The sequence below is a fragment of the Ahaetulla prasina genome, chromosome 1 (genome assembly GCF_028640845.1).
Source record: "Ahaetulla prasina isolate Xishuangbanna chromosome 1, ASM2864084v1, whole genome shotgun sequence".
Taxonomy (NCBI): Eukaryota; Metazoa; Chordata; class Lepidosauria; order Squamata; family Colubridae; genus Ahaetulla; species Ahaetulla prasina.
Genome location: NC_080539.1, coordinates 181,466,648 through 181,482,594, shown reverse-complemented (window position 1 = coordinate 181,482,594; position 15,947 = coordinate 181,466,648). Strand labels below are relative to the sequence as shown.

Sequence of the window (15,947 nt, the reverse complement as noted above, 5' to 3'; positions counted from 1 at the left end):
TCTGTAACAGAGTTGTTAATGCTTGGAACTCATTACCTGACTCCATAGTCTCTACTCAAAATCCCAAAATCTTCAACCAAAAACTGTCTACAACTGACCTCACCCCATTCCTAAGAGGGCTATAAGGGGCGTGCATAAGAGCACAAAAGTGCCTACCGTTCCTGTCCTATTGTTCCCTTCATTATATCAAATTAATATAGTTGATGCATATATTTTTTTACTTATATACGCTTCAAGATAAGTTGTTTTATCTATGACAATTGTTTGTGTATACTGTTGTGACAAAAAGAAATAAATAAATAAAAATAAATAAATATTCTCATCATGTTCTGTTTCCCTTCCCCCAATACTCCCAGCAAAGAGTCCGTCAGAGGCCTTCCTTTTTTTTTCCTTTTATTTACATAGATACATGTCCTGGCCACGTCTACCCACGGGCCTGCCAAGTTTCTGGAGATAACGAGGAAATTATAGATAAGGCCAGAATTACTCACGAATATATTCTTCCCTCCATGAAATAGTTAGCTCGCGCCAAATTCATTGCTTTGTCCGAGACAAAAAACCAGGAAGTCCCGCCTCCTATTTATAGTCTCTGCAGATGTCACTGCATGACAATTATGACTTGGCTTTGTCCCAACTCTTCCGCTGCTGCGCACGTCGATCAAGCCTTCGTAATCTTGCGTCCCTCCAAAACTGTTCTTGGGGCGTTGCCAAATCAGAAGAAGGCCGGGAGAATCAGGCGGCCGGCCCCTCCCTTTGAGTGGGTGCCAGGGAGGAGAGGGCTCAAGAGAAACAGGGCTTGCCAGGTCTTCTCCTCATTTTCTGAATCATCCGAGTCCAGGAGTCTGGGTCCAGGAACCTGGGTCACAACACTATCCTCACCGCAGGGCCCTTCCCCGGGCTGACGATCGGGATGCGGTCGGGCTGGGTTCTGCTCATGGAAGGCCTGCACCAGGTCAGGGGCATGAACGCCGGAGGCATCTACCCAGGAGAAATCAGTCCCGTATCCCTTCCACGCGATCAAATATTGGAAGCGACCCTTTAGCCAGCGAGAGTCTCGTCGCTGTGGACTTCAGATTCCTCCGACCCGTCCTCGGCGACAGTGACGGGTGCTGTTGGGCACCGAAGGGGACTCGGTGTGGCCTCAGGAACCAGAAGGGACCGGTGAAAACGGGTGGATCCGCATGGATCGTGGCAGGGTCAGTCGGTAGGCTACCGGGTTGATGACTGCCTCGACAGGAACGGGCGATGAATCGGTGGTCCAACTTCTTTACCGGCCGGTCGGACGGGAGGTGTTTGGTGGAGAGCCACACCGGTCTCCAACTGCCAGCGGGGCGTTGCCCGTCGGGAGCGGTCAGCGGACGTTTGTAGTCCTCCTTGCCCGATTCAGCTGCTGGCGTACCAACTGTTGGACCGCATGCAATTCCGTCAGGAAGGTCTGCGTTCGGGAACAGGAGAGTCCGGTGGTGCCAGAGGAAGAGCCGCGGATGGTACCCCACATTGGCAAAGAACGGGTCATCTGAGTAGAGGTGTGCTGAGAGTTGTTAAAAGCAAACTCCGCCAGAGATAGGTAGTCGGCCCAGTTGTCCTGTTGCTGGTTGATGAAGCAACGGAGATACTGTTCCAGTATACCGATGACCTTCTCTGTACCCCCCTCGGTCTCCGGATGGTGCGATGACGACAGACATACCTGCACCTCCAACGCGCCATCAGGCTCTTCCAGAAGCGGGCTGTGAACTGAACTCATGGTCCGAAACCACCCTGTCCGGTAGACCATGGAGGCGGAAGATGTGCTGCAGAAAGAGACGGGCTGTTTTGCGGCTGTGGGCAGTCCGCGGCATGGGATGAAGTGTGCCATCTTGGTGAGCATGTCCACCACCACCAGCACCGTGGTGAACCCAGAGGACGGCGGCAGGTCTGTCAGGAAATCCATAGAGATCGCCCCCCAGGGTCTGTCGGGTGTCGGCAAGGGTTGGAGGAGCCCGGGGGGGGCCCCCGTGGCGGTCTTGGCTTGCCGGCACGGTACGCAGGATGTCACGTAGGCATGTATATCATGCCGCACTCGGGGCCACCAAAAGGTCCGTGTCACCAGGTGGAGGGTCTTGAAGAACCCAAAATGTCCTGCTGCAGGGTTGTCGTGGCACTGGGTCATGACGAGGGCTCGGAGTGGTCCTGTGGGTACATATAATCGCCCCTGAAACTTGAGTAAGTCCTCCTCCAAGGTCCAAGGAGACGTGGGGCCCACCTCCGCTCTCCTTTGCTGCGACCAGGCGTCCTGGCGCTGCGCCTCTCGCACCTGGGCCCGCAAGTCCACTGGCTCCCGTGCTGCGGCCAAGGCTTCTGCCGGCAGCACTGTCCGTGGAGGAAGGGGTCCTGGCGCAGAGGTACTCTGGCTTGCGGGACAGGGCATCCGCCTCCGGTTGTGACCGCTGGGAATGTAGGTCACGCGGAAGTTGAACCGGCAAAACAACGACCACCGGATCTGCCGCTGGTTTAACTTCCGAGCTGTGGTGAGGTGCTCGAGATTCCGATGGTCCGCTCGACCTCCACCTGATGTCGGGCCCCTCCAGATGGTGTCGCCAAGCCTCGAATGCAGCCTTGATAGCCAGCAACTCTTTTTCCCAGATAGTGTAGTTGCGCTCGGAAGGGTTGAGTTTCCGGGAGTAGTAAGCGCAGGGAAAAAGTGTGCCACCATTCGTCGGAGCCTGTAGCAGCACCGCTCCCAGAGCCACATTGGACGCGTCCGTTTCCACCACAAAAGGCCGGAGCGGGTCGGGATGCCTCAGGACGGGTTCCGTGACGAAGGCTTTCTTGAGGGCTGTGAATGCTTCTTGCTGCGGGGGACCCCACCGGAATGCAATCTTCTTCCTGAGGAGCTGGGTAAGTGGAGCTGTCAGTGTGGCGAAGCCCGGGATGAAGGTCCGCCGTGACATAAAACTGGATCGCCTCCTCATGGTCCCCAATAGCCAGGCGCAAAGGCTGGGTGGCGAATTTAATGGGGCCGGACACCAGTTCTCGTCCATCAATTGTCTCTACCCGCATCGGAGGGTCCACCGGAACCACGGGGACCGCAAACTGGGTCACAAAGGCCTGGTCCATAAAGTTTGTTGTGGCCCCTGAGTCCACCAGCGCATGCGCCTGGAGCCCGTCCGACTGGTTCCCCAACCATATCCGTGTGTCCAGAATCAGATGCCGAGGGGGCCCAGAGTCTACTTCCGCAACGTCCAGTGGGGGCTTAGTACGTGCCCGACCTAGGGTTTCCCTGAGGTCGGGCCTGCTCCGCTTCCGATTGGTCACGCTGTGATTCGGGACCGGCGTGCGTGCCCCACTTCGCTTTCTGGGGCAAGAAGCGGCGGTGGCCGGGCTCCCACAGTACAGGCACAATCCCCTTGGCGCCCGGTTCCGCCTCCTGGGCTGTTAGACGAGGTCTGGCCGCTCCCAACTCCATGGGCTCTTCCGCAGTGGTTACAAAACGTGGGGCGACCCTGGGTGCTGGTGGTGCAGGAAGTGGGGGTGCAGATGTCGACGGAGGGTCCCGGGGGGTGCGACGGGACGGTCGCCGTTGCAGACGGGCATCGAGGCGGAGACAAAGGGGCACCAAGTTGTCGAGGGTCCGCGGGGGCTCCACGCGGGCCAGCTCGCCTTGCAATTCCTCTGAGAGTCCCTCCTGGAACGCGTCCACCAGCGCTGCATCATTCCAGTCAGAGTCCTGGCACAAAAGACGAAATTCGGCGATGTACTCCTGCAGGGGGCGTTTCCCTTGACGGAGTTCCTTAAGGCGCCTGGTTGCCGTCAGCATTCGAACGGGGTCCTCATACATGGTGCGTAGGTGCTGCCAAAAACGCTGTTGGTCCGCCAGCAGGGGGCTGTCCTGGAGCAAGAGGGGCGTGGCCCATCGAGCAGCCGAGCCGGAAAGAAGGTTAATCACGAAGGCCACCTTAGCCCGGTCGTCTGGGAAATCCTCTGGCCTCATAGCCATGTAGAGCTGGCACTGTCCCAAGAAGGTCGGGAACATCTCAGGCTGCCCAGAAAACTTATCCGGCACGGTTATCGGGCACTTGCGACGAGGAGGAGGATGGGGGGGGGCTGCAGGCACATTCCTGGCAGCAAGTTGGCCTGCCAAGTGAGCCACTTGCTGCTGGAGCTGTTGATTAGCTGCTCTAACTGCTGCTGTACCTGCTGCTGATCCATCTTTGGTGGAAGATGTTTTAGTCAGGTCTCGGACAAAATGTTCTGTTTCCCTTCCCCCAATACTCCCAGCAAAGAGTCCGTCAGAGGCCTTCCTTTTTTTTCCTTTTATTTACATAGATACATGTCCTGGCCACGTCTACCCACGGGCCTGCCAAGTTTCTGGAGATAACGAGGAAATTATAGATAAGGCCAGAATTACTCACGAATATATTCTTCCCTCCATGAAATAGTTAGCTCGCGCCAAATTCATTGCTTTGTCCGAGACAAAAAACCAGGAAGTCCCGCCTCCTATTTATAGTCTCTGCAGATGTCACTGCATGACAATTATGACTTGGCTTTGTCCCAACTCTTCCGCTGCTGCGCACGCCGATCAAGCCTTCGTAACCTTGCGTCCCTCCAAAACTGTTCTTGGGCGCTACAAATCAGAAGAAGGCCCGGGAGAATCAGGCCGTGCCGGCCCCTCCCTTTGAGTGGGTGCCAGGGAGGGAGAGGGCTCAAGAGAAACAGGGCTTGCCAGGTCTTCTCCCTCATTTTCTGAATCATCCGAGTCCAGGAGTCTGGGTCCAGGAACCTGGGTCACAACACATCTGTGGGGATCTCTACACTTTTCCAATTTTGTGCAAATACAATTCTAGCTGCAGTTAATATATGAATAATTAAATATGCATTCCCCTTACTATATTTTTCAGGTAAAATCCGCAACAAGACTATTTCTGGTTTTAAATCAATATGCTGCTTTATCATTTTTTCCAGCCATGTATGTATTTTTGCCCAATATTTTTTTGCTTTTGAGCATGTCCACCATGTATGATAATATGACCCAGGTATCTGTTGGCACTTCCAGCATTTAGCCATCTTATCTTTAAACATCTTTGCCAGTCTCGCTGGCACAAAAATGCCATCTATAAAACATCTTATATGAATTTTCTTTGTATGCAGTTGAGAATGTTAATTTATAGTTCCTATCTCACAGTTTCTGCCATTTATCTAACCCTGTTGTATAACCAAAGTTTTTTGCCTATACTATCATTGTCTCCTTCACTTGTTCTTTTTCCAATTTCATGCCTAATAAGCGCCCTGTTTCTTTCAAAATAAGACATCCCCTGATAATAAGCCCAATCAGGCTTTTGAGCGCATGGTAATAAAGCCAAGTGCTTATTTCAGGGTTCAAAAAAATATAAGACAGGACTTATTTTCGGGGAAACACAGTAGCTGTACGTTTTCTTTATCAATTTTTCTTCTGTCCCTGTTAATATCTTGTCTAATTCTGTTAGTTCGTTATAAAGACCACATAATTTAAGATCTTTCTTGTATCTAGAATGTATCTGCACTTGTGAATACCATGCCATATCAATCCCTTGATCACTTAATTCTTGTTTAGTTTTGAGTTCCCCCTTTTCATTCAAAATATCTTTGTACCTAACAATAATTTCCATTTTGATAATATTTGGGTGAATCAGTGCTTCCATTGTTGAAAGCCAAACTGGTATTCTCAAGTAATGTTGTTCTCTAGTTTTTTCCCACACTAACAATAATGCATTCCTAATGTAATGTCTTTGAAAGTAACCATGTATTTTATTTTTCCCATACCATAAGAAGGCATGTCAGCCCAATTGCAAATCATGCCCCTCCAAAGTCAATAGCCTTGTATGCCTCAATACAATCCATTCTTTAACCCATGTGAGCACTCCAGCCTGATAATACAATTCCCAATTTGGTACACCAAAGCCGCCTCTATTTCTTGAATCCTGCAGCATTTTTAAGCTTATTCTTGCTTTTTTTTCCTTGCCAGATATATCATAATATTACTTTATTGAGTTCTTCAAAGTATTTTTTTCCAATTTTAATGGAATTGTTTGAAATAGGTATAGTAGTTTTGGCAATATATTCATTTTTATTGTAGCTATTCTTCCTATCAATGATAATTGCAGATTTTTCTATTTCTCCAAATCTGCTTTAATTTGTTGCAGGAGTTTATAATACCTTCCCTAATAGTTACACATCTTGCTGTCAGGTGAATCCCTAAGTATTTTACTTTCTTAGTAATCTGTATATCTATTCTCTTCATTAACTCACAATTAACACCTCACACTTAAGCACATGTAAACTAGCCTTGGCAAAGGAATATGTCAAGAGTGAGGCCATCATCTTTACACATATTTAACATTTATTTTTTTATGCTAAGTTTAGTATTCTATACAAGAATTAGTACAAATTTTCTCCTGCATTTTTCAGTCACTCATGGCTAGTATACTAACCCTGAGGATAGCCTTTCATGGTTTAATAATCTGTTGCAGTTACAGTTCAGTTCAGTTCACCAATTCCCCTGAATTCAGGATCCTTTTCTAACAAGTTTTTGCTTTGCTCTTATCCTAAACTTCCACTTCCCCCTTTTGTATTATCTTCATATTAAGGCACTTTGATCCCGTTTTTATCACCTTCCTTCACCTTTATCAGAATTGTACTTTAATCCATTCTATAATTCTTAGGAAAACTTTGTAACTGTGGGTCACACCATAAACTCCCAGATTACATCAGATTTTGCAGAAACATCTCTTTTGTTTTTTGCTTTGAAACAGTATTAAATTTATCTGTTTGCCTTTCTGGTCTTCTTGGTTTCTTCTTATTGTTAATTGCAAAAATCGGTATATAAGAACCTGTAAGTCATGTTGTTGTTTTTTTCATTTAGTTTCTTTGTCTAGTTAAAAACCACAGTATTTGTGACTTTCTCCAATACCTTTGTCACCTCATTTCTTTAACTAAACCTGCCCATTCTTCCTCTCCCTAAACTGTTAATTACTTTTCTCTGTACTATGAAAATGTTCTATAACTATCTGTATTGGCGTACACAGAATACATGTAGATTTTATTATAGTACTTTGCTCTGGTTACTAATTTCCCAATTAAGGGAGCCCAATTTAAAGCTAACTCCAATTTATACATTTTAATTTATTTTGCTATAAGTCTTGATATTTGGCATGCATGCAGATTAAACGGTTGGCTGAGGATGAACAAAAACAAGGGAAATGATATTATCTTTACAGTGGCTTTTCTGGAATATGGTGTGCTTCTGTCAGACAATAATATTGTAAGACTCCTGACTGCATTTCCTTGGAATGGGGAAAAAACAGCCTATGTTCAACAGCCTATGTTCAACAGCCAATTGAAAAGGTGCCACTGACTTTTCTACATTGAAATGGTGATATTAACGGCTTTTAGTCCCTCAAATTCTTACATTTCATAGCTGTTGGAGGCACATAGATAATAAATAATGGCTAACCCAATATAGTATATAGGAATATACTATAACATATTAGGAAATTAGTGACTCTACCCCTAGCAATGAATGACAGCCTTTGTAAGCAGAAGGTTCTTCATCCAAGCCAGTGTAGGCGGTACTTGATTTTGTTCTCTCAAATGGACAGTGACGAAAATGTGTGTGTGTGTGTGTGTATGTATGTGTGTGTGTGTAAAAGTAGAAACTTAAAAAACTTCTTTTTTGTATCAGTGATCTCTCCAAAAGTTATGCAGTGAAAATTATTTCTGAAAGATAGCTCTTAAATTCATAGGAAATTATTTTGATGGCTAAATATGAATCATTATTTCTTATGTTGTGTCTGCTTTCCTCAAGTTTTGTGAAGATTGAGCCTTACAATCTTGGCAAAACTAGAAAAACCTTTTCAGACTGTTCACCACACTTTTGTATCCATTATCTAAATTATTGTTCTAAAGTGCTTTTTGAGAAGAAACGGTGATCCTTGGGGGGTGGGGGGGAAGGTCCACAGGTTTGCTATTCAAAAAACAGATGAGAACTAAGGAAAATATTTTATCTATCTGTTGAGAATTTGTGAGTCAAAGTTATTCTGAAGAATAAGTGCTCACACTTCGAACTGTGCAAGGGTTAATAAGTAGTCCGTCTTGAGTGGATATGCAGTTTGTTGATTTAAAGCTCTTGTAAATGATTGTTGGAAACTTCTCAGGTGCAACAATGTGTTCAGAAAGCATATTAAGAGCACTGCTTGCTCTTAAGTAGGGTTTTATCTATCACCATCGACAGCTTGATTTGAATTCCCAGAGGAACAGATAATTCATTGAATTGTCATGGAAAATGGGGAGCTTACCAATGTATATGAAAAAACAGAGGAAGCTAGGTTTTATGAAAATCCAAATTTAGAGGAAGGAGAATGTGAACAAGTCTCTAATCAGAACAGTGGAGATTCACCCTCTCCTTTTTTAATTTCCATGCTAGACAACATGGATGTTAGATGTGAGAATAGTAAAGAAATTAGCCAGCAAAACTCTTGTTCCTCCCAGCATGGCTCTGACAGGGGGGAAGAAACAGATTCTCTGCAAGATGGTTTTGAAGATAATCAATACAAAGATAGAGAGGACAGAGCTTTTGAAAGCGCAATGATTATGGAGGATATTTTCAAAACTTTAAGAAAAACTGTCAGATTTCCCTTCAACAGCAATTCAGAAGAGAACAACTATTTTCCAAAAGAAGAACATAAGATTTTTCTTGTTGTTAAGGTAAGTTCTTTTGCTAGGCATGAATACAGTTATGGTAGTCTCAGATGTATCATAGCTTTTCCCTAACATTTGGAGACAAACAATATCTTCGTTATAGGACTATAATTTTACTTTTCTGCTTGGTGGAGAATTAAACCACATTTTTGCATGTTTTTACCACTCCAATAAGAAATATTGCGTGTTTCATCCTTATCCAATATCAAAGTGGATACAGCAATTGCCCATAGCTTATGATAACTGCAATCCTATATCTGATTTTCAGGGAATACGATTCACTGAGGAAGTATGCAGAAATTGGTGGAAAACATTTTGAATATTTTGTTGAGTTATTTAAGCTTCTTTCAGAATATTAGAAATTTGTGATATCTCTACAAGCTTCATATGCATACTTTCAGGTCATTGCTGTGCTCTTATCATAGCTTTTTCCTCACCTGAGTTTGTTGAGAAAAGCATATACTTGACAGTACTTAAGCCAGTTTAGTGCTTTTTCCAACACTGTATGGAAAGAGAAGGTGTTGTGATTATCAGTTTTCCACTTTATTCTCTGAGTAGAAACAGAGCCTTGTTCCATTCAGTTACTGCAGAGGAAGCATACAGACGTTAAGGGTATGTATTTGTTGGTACTCACAGAGGGAAAAAGCAAAAGCCGTTTCCTTGATTGCATGCTCAGAAGTTAATCTATTCCACAAATTATGCAGAATGTGTTTTTGCAATTCTGCTTTTACTTATCTATACACAATTACTCTGGCTGCAATCTTGTAATCACTATCTTTGGAGAAAGTCATTGAAATTAATGGAGTTTACTTCTCAGTAGAAATGCCTGGGACTATACTTTAAATTTACCTGGTTATAGTTGCCTGGTGTTAGAAAATATATTTTTTCCCTATAGAACAGGGGTGTCAAACTCAAAACCTGGGGTGCTTAGAACTAGCCTGTGGGGTCACCTTGGAAATAGCAAAGGACCGGCCCGCTGTGCCTCTGCCAGTGAAACAAAGCTCGGGAGCCCATTTTCTCTGGCAGAACACTCGGGCCCCACAGGTGCCCCCAACACAAGTGACGTCAAACTGATGTGGCCCTCAATGAAATGAAGTTTGACACCCCTGCTATAGAATAATCTCCGTCACATGAGAAGTAATCTGGGTAGAGCTTTGGTAGATTTATGGGTTCTTCTTCCATAATTTAAGATAGTAACTATATTTTCAGATATAAGAAAGGGCAGGATTCATCTATTTCTAAGTAGTGCAGGAAAAGGAATTTCAACAAGTTTACTTTTCACTATGTTCTAAGACAGAGAAAAAGTTTGTTAAAGTTCTATCACATGTTTAAATGTAATAGTGATGGCTAGCCTTCATTGTGTTACATTTCTATTAAAAGTGGAAATTTAATAGAATTAAAATATTAATCTTTTATTAATCTACACAATTTAATAAGGCTTCATGTTACTGACATAAGGGAATAATTTTTTAAAAAGATTTTTAGGAAAACATTTTCTTTCCTTGGTGCAAATTTAGTATTTCAATTCTGTAGGAATTGAGAACTGTAGAAACAAACTAATCAAGAAGAGAATCAACTTAAAACTAAGGAGAAATTTATTGACAAAACAATCAGTGGAATGACTTTCCAGAAGATTGGGTGCTCCAACACTGGAGGTTTTTAAGAAGAGATTGGACAATCATTTGTTTGAAACAGTATAAGGATTCCTGCTTGAGCAAGGGGTTGGACTAGAATGGGTGTTGGCAACCCATGGCTCCAGAGCCGCATGCGGCTCTTTCATCCCTTTGCTGCAGCTCCCTGTCACCCTGTCGTGGCAGCGGGATTAAAGAGCTGTTGCTCTGTCATGGCAGTGGCGATAGCCAGAGCCTTAATGCGGGAGCGAAGCACCCCTGCACTTTCCTTTGCACCTCTTTGTCGCTTACGTTTGTTGTTGCCGCTTTTCACAGTGCCTTGTACGGAACAGTGAAATTTAGTACGTTTCACAATGGGGGAGGTGGGATCCCCTCCTCCTGGAGCCCAATTCGACGTGGAGCCACAATGTGACCCTGCCCCACTCAGCTGGCTCTTGCCTCCCAGATGTCAGTTGCTTTTCTTGCAGAGCTGCCTGTGTTGTGATGTCCTGCCTCCCCACCGGCCAGCTAGTCTTCGGCATGCTGCTCCTGGGCTCGTCGGCCTCTGAACATCAGATTCCCACCACCCAGCACCAGTTCCTTCCCCCCACCCCCCCCAGGGACAGAGAAAGAGAGAGGGGGGGAGGGAAAGAGAGAGAGAGATAAAGAGAGGGGGAAAGAGAGAGGGAGAAAGGGGAAAGAGAGACATAGACACAGAGAGAGATGCAGAGAGAGGGGGAGAGACACACACAGATACAGGGAGGGAGGGAGGGAGAGAGAGAGAGAGATGTCAAAAGGGTTTTATGGTCCCCAGTGTTTTGTAACAACCGTTCTCTGCCCTAATGACCAACTGGGTAGGCATGGCTAGGGGGTCATGTGACTGGTGGGAGTGAGTGTCGAGTTGGCCATGCCCACCAGGTTTTGTGGCTCCTGGTGTTTTCTTTGGGAAACGGGTCCAAATGGCTCTTCGAGTGTTTAAGGTTGCAGATCCCTGGACTAGAAGATCTCCAAGGTTCCTAACAACTCTGTTATTTTGTTAAAAGTTATAAATATTCCTTCTAGTTGGTAGTTAAATATATTCTATTTCTTTTATTTTAATAGTTCAGAGTGCAACTCTATAAAATGTGGTTTTGTTTCAGTGGTGATAATAGTATTCAGGTTATTTCTGAAGAAATACAATCTGAATTTTATAACATAGGTATACGTACAGTACGCACATGCTAATTTATAGTCTCAGCTGTTGATTTACACTTTCTTCTCAGTTTTATCAGATCATTATCTGAAACCCATTTTTGTTGTGTGAATATACTTTTAAGTGTTTCATTTATAGCAATTAACAACTCATTGTGTTTTTTTCAGATTATTTCTCTTTAAACTGTAATGGATATAATATTTTATGAAAGGATTGGGGGAAAATTATACTAAAAATGCTATTTAGTAGCACAGTTCTATTCCTGCTTACTTTGGAATAACTACTGTATAAAATGACTGAATTCCGTTCTGTACCTAGGCTGTTCTCTATCATACCAGTTCATTATTCAGAAATTATTTGCAGATACTGAAAGACTAACACATAGTTTCTGGGTGCCTGAAACAAGTTTGAACTTGCTAAACATAAACAAAAGTTTCCATAGGTTATGTTTTATATACAAATGAAATGACTTCTAAATTAGAGTCTCTGTTCATGGATCGTATTTCCATAATTTCATGAATAGTTAAAAGACACCTACTCCAATGTTTATTATGTAAAATAAGATAACAATAACTCATTTGACATAACATTTTGCATATTAAATGGAGGTATCATATTGTTAATGATTGATTCAACTAGAAATAGCTTTCATATTCTGCTTACGAATATAAAGAACAATAGAAGAATGTGCTTTCTATTTTTTTACTCTGTTTCTTTTCTTTTCTAGCAGGAGTTGAGGCATTTTACAGGCTCAGGGTACATATCGACTAGGCCTTTTAGAGATTGCAGAACAAGAGCCTGTCCAACCTCAGTTTATCAGAGGCTATTATATGCAATTATTACACAGGGGTAGGAGGTCAGGAAGAGACAATGCCAACATCTTGCAGGTCTACTGACTTGTTGATAATTGGCTTCTGGCCAGATTATCCCCAAGCTGCCTGCCTGTGGGCTTAATGCAACAGCTTTCATTGTGCAATTCCAGGAGGCTCTTAGGATGGCAAAATTAATTTGAGGACTGCATGTGGCTCACATGGATTGCTACTTTATGTCATAACAAACTTAATACCATATCAAGGTGTGATTAATGCTCTACCTTTTGTTCTTCAGGTGCCACTGAGAAATTAGGGCCTTTCTTCCCAAGAGATTAATCATTGAAAAAGCAAAACATGAACTGGCCAAAGAAGGAGCAGTTTGCTTCACCTATTTTAAGACTGTCCTTATCTTTCAGCATTGTACTTCACATATTGCTGCATCCTATTTTGTTTAATTATGATTTATTAAACCATAATTGACTAATTCTCACAATATGGTAGACTAAACTATGGCTTATGAGCAACAATGATTAGATTCATTCATTAAGCCAAACCTAAACAAATCACTTTATGACTTACTGTGTTTCTCCATACCTGTTGGAAACAGCAGCCAGGAATGGGTTAACTCCGTCTACCAATAGATGGACTGAGTCTGCAATGTGCTTAACCATGCCCTTCCTGTAGCCTCCCAGCTTCAGACTCAGTCGACTTTTGGACTAGACGTGTTTTTTCTGAGCTAATCCTTTTGGTTTATCCTTTTCCAAATGTTTGGTGAACGAAAGAAGACTATTTGTATTCCAGCATGTAAGGCTTTTGCCTGGAATCACTGAGGCAGCCTAGGACTGCTGGCTGGCCGATCCTTTGGGCAGTGCTCACGAGCCTAGCTCCGAATTGCTGACCCACGGGTTGGGGATTTCAACCCTTCCATCGGCAATCGAGCTGCGGGACTGCAGCGGAGGCGAGGGCAGCGTGCATGAGCATTAGCTCTGCAGCGCAAGCCTTTTAGCGTGATGATTAATTCTGCGCTATTTGCAAGCTCTTTAGGAGCTGGAGAGACAGCGGGGAGGGGCAAATGGCCCCCCGCTTTTCTGCCTCGTTCCCACTCCAGAGGGCGGCACTTGCAGATTGGAGATTGCTGGCCCTAGGGAGCTTTAGCTGCTGATTTCAACCTTTGGGGAGGCTATCTGCAGGGTGGTGAGTAATTGCAAATGCAGTTCCAGCCCTACGTTTGGGAGGCTTTTCCAACACCTCAGCCTACTAGGCCAAATCTGCCCAGCTGAATTTAAAATGGCTCAACAGGAGGTGGAGAAAAAGGCTAAGCAGCTTCAGAGTCTGGAACAGTCCTCCTCAATTCAGGTAACATCTACTCTCCTACAACAGGATGATCCCCTAGAAGGGATATCAGCTGCAAATTAGTCTCCTGATGGAGCCATGGTTCTGCCTCTGGGACATCACAACAAGGACATTAGGTCACAACAAGATCTTAAAAAGATCATAGCTGCTATAGAATTTTCGGCTGACGCCATGTTGAATGCCTCCAGATTTGTGGCAAAGTCCATTGGCTCTTCCATTATGGCCAGGTGTCTCCTCTGCCTTAGACAATGGCAAGCTGATACCAGAAACAAAAGGAGATTGGCTTCTGCCTTGTATAATGGAGACAAATTGTTTGGCCCTGGAGCCTTTCCTGGTAGAAGCTAGAGTTAAGCACAAGGTGTTGCCTAGCTTGGCCCGTAGACTGGATTCCCGACCGGGTCCTTATTTCCGTCCTCAGCCTTTTGAGGGCTGGACAGCGGGTTTGGAGGGCTGTGGTCACAAGGTTCATATTCCTCCAGACAATACCCTTATTAGGACAGACAGAACAGGCAAGGCCACAAATAACCCCCCAGAAGGTCCTTTCGGGCGGAAGAGGTCGCCCCTTCAGGCGCTACAAATAACTGCCCTTCAGACTCTCCCATAGGTGGTTGCTTGGCACTATTTGCCAGCCAGTGGGAGGTGACCACTACGGACCACTAGGTCAGGGAAACCATCAGGTCAGGTCTAGTTCTGGAATTTTTATCAAGTCCCCCTAGAATGTTTGTTAGTTACCCTATGTTCAAGGATCCCACTAAGAGGCTAGCCATGGAAGCGGCCATCAACTACCTTTTAGAAATTCAGGCCATACAACCTGTTTCCTGGGAACAATTCGTACAGGGGTTTTATTCCCGTTTGTTTGTCATACAAAAGTCCTCTGGGGGATGGAGGCCTATTTTAGATTTAAAGTCCCTAAACCGTCACATCATTTATCGATGGTTTAAAATGCAATCATTCCAGACTATCTTGGAGAGCATAATGTCTACCCATGTACAATACATGGGTACAATACATTTACAAGGCTTTATGTGTAAAATAGTATTGGTTCTCAATAGCTTTCCCATAGAAATATGATCAACTTCACATGAAGAACTTTATTCAGGAAAGAGAGGGGGAGGAAGGGAGATAGGGAGAGAGGAAAAGTAAAATGACTGAAATTTTAAACTGTTGGATATTATATGAAATTACTATTGCATATTGCAAGAAAATAATTTTAATGAATAAGCAAGTTTAAAAAGCCAGTGTGGTGTGATGACTAAGATGTTGGACTAGGAACAGGGAGATCTAAATTTATCACAAGCCAGAGAAACTCATTCACTGACTTTGGGTCTATCATTTTTTTGAGCCCAACCTACTCCACAGGATTGCTGGGGAAAGAGAAATTGAGATAGGAGTGGCATTCCCACTATCTCATGTTGTTGAAGAAAACTTGAACTTAAACATAATTAACAAATATTCAAAATAAGCTTGTAATGTACAAATTTAATTTGAAACAAAAGTTAATTTAAATTACATTATATCATAACTATGAAATGAAATAATTGCCATGACATCATTGTTTCAATAGGAAGATATATATAGGCTTAATTTTAAAGGAGATGGTGCATGTTGAAGAAATCCTTTACGATCGGGGACTGTAAGGTTAGAGTCATCTAGGACTTTAAATAGGAAATAATGGCTTTCTTCTTTTGTTTTAAAATCTGGTTCAGATATTTGCAGTAGCAATATTACTGAGATTTATATACCACTTCATAGTGCTTTGCAGCCCTCTCTAAGCACTTTACAGAATCAACATATTGCCCCCAATATTTCTAGCTTTGGCTTCAGTTCCCTTTTGAGTTTGGCCATCAGCCAGAACCCAGATCTTGGGATCCTGGTGGTCACCACCTATTTCCTGAAAGCCACAGGAATTTTCATCCTTTCTTACAATGCAACTGTGCGCCTAATACAGATTGGTACACCTTTCAAAAGGAATCAGAGGAGTTGGCATAGAGTTACAATACACTTGGCATTTCATAGACAAGCTGGTTTTTAAACTTTGAATGCTCATTCAGCCAGGAATTTAAGAAGATCTAAAATATCTGTAATTACTTGTTTATTATTAAAGAGGGTAGCACAGCCTTGTTCCCAACCACTTCCTCCAACTTTCTTCCTTCTCTTTCCAGGTCTGTGTGCCGTCTTGCTGTCATGGCACAATCTCTTCATTAAAACATATACCATTCCAGAGTGTTATTGTTGTTTTTTAAAAGAATAATACAAGATAATCCTAAC

General features: G+C 43.8%; 1 protein-coding gene across 3 annotated transcripts in view; it reads left to right on the top strand.

Moving 5' to 3' along the window:
* Window positions 1-15,947, top strand: part of CLIC5 (chloride intracellular channel 5) — a 108,150-nt gene that overhangs the window by 10,090 nt on the left and 82,113 nt on the right. The window contains exon 1 of one of the 3 annotated variants that reach the window (XM_058183641.1): window positions 8,343-8,718. The exons of the other annotated variants lie outside the window; for them this stretch is intronic. Coding sequence (XP_058039624.1) covers window positions 8,431-8,718 — 288 coding nt within the window. The 5' untranslated portion in view covers window positions 8,343-8,430. Of the gene's footprint in view, window positions 1-8,342; window positions 8,719-15,947 lie in introns of those variants that run through there. 3 annotated transcript variants of the gene reach the window in all.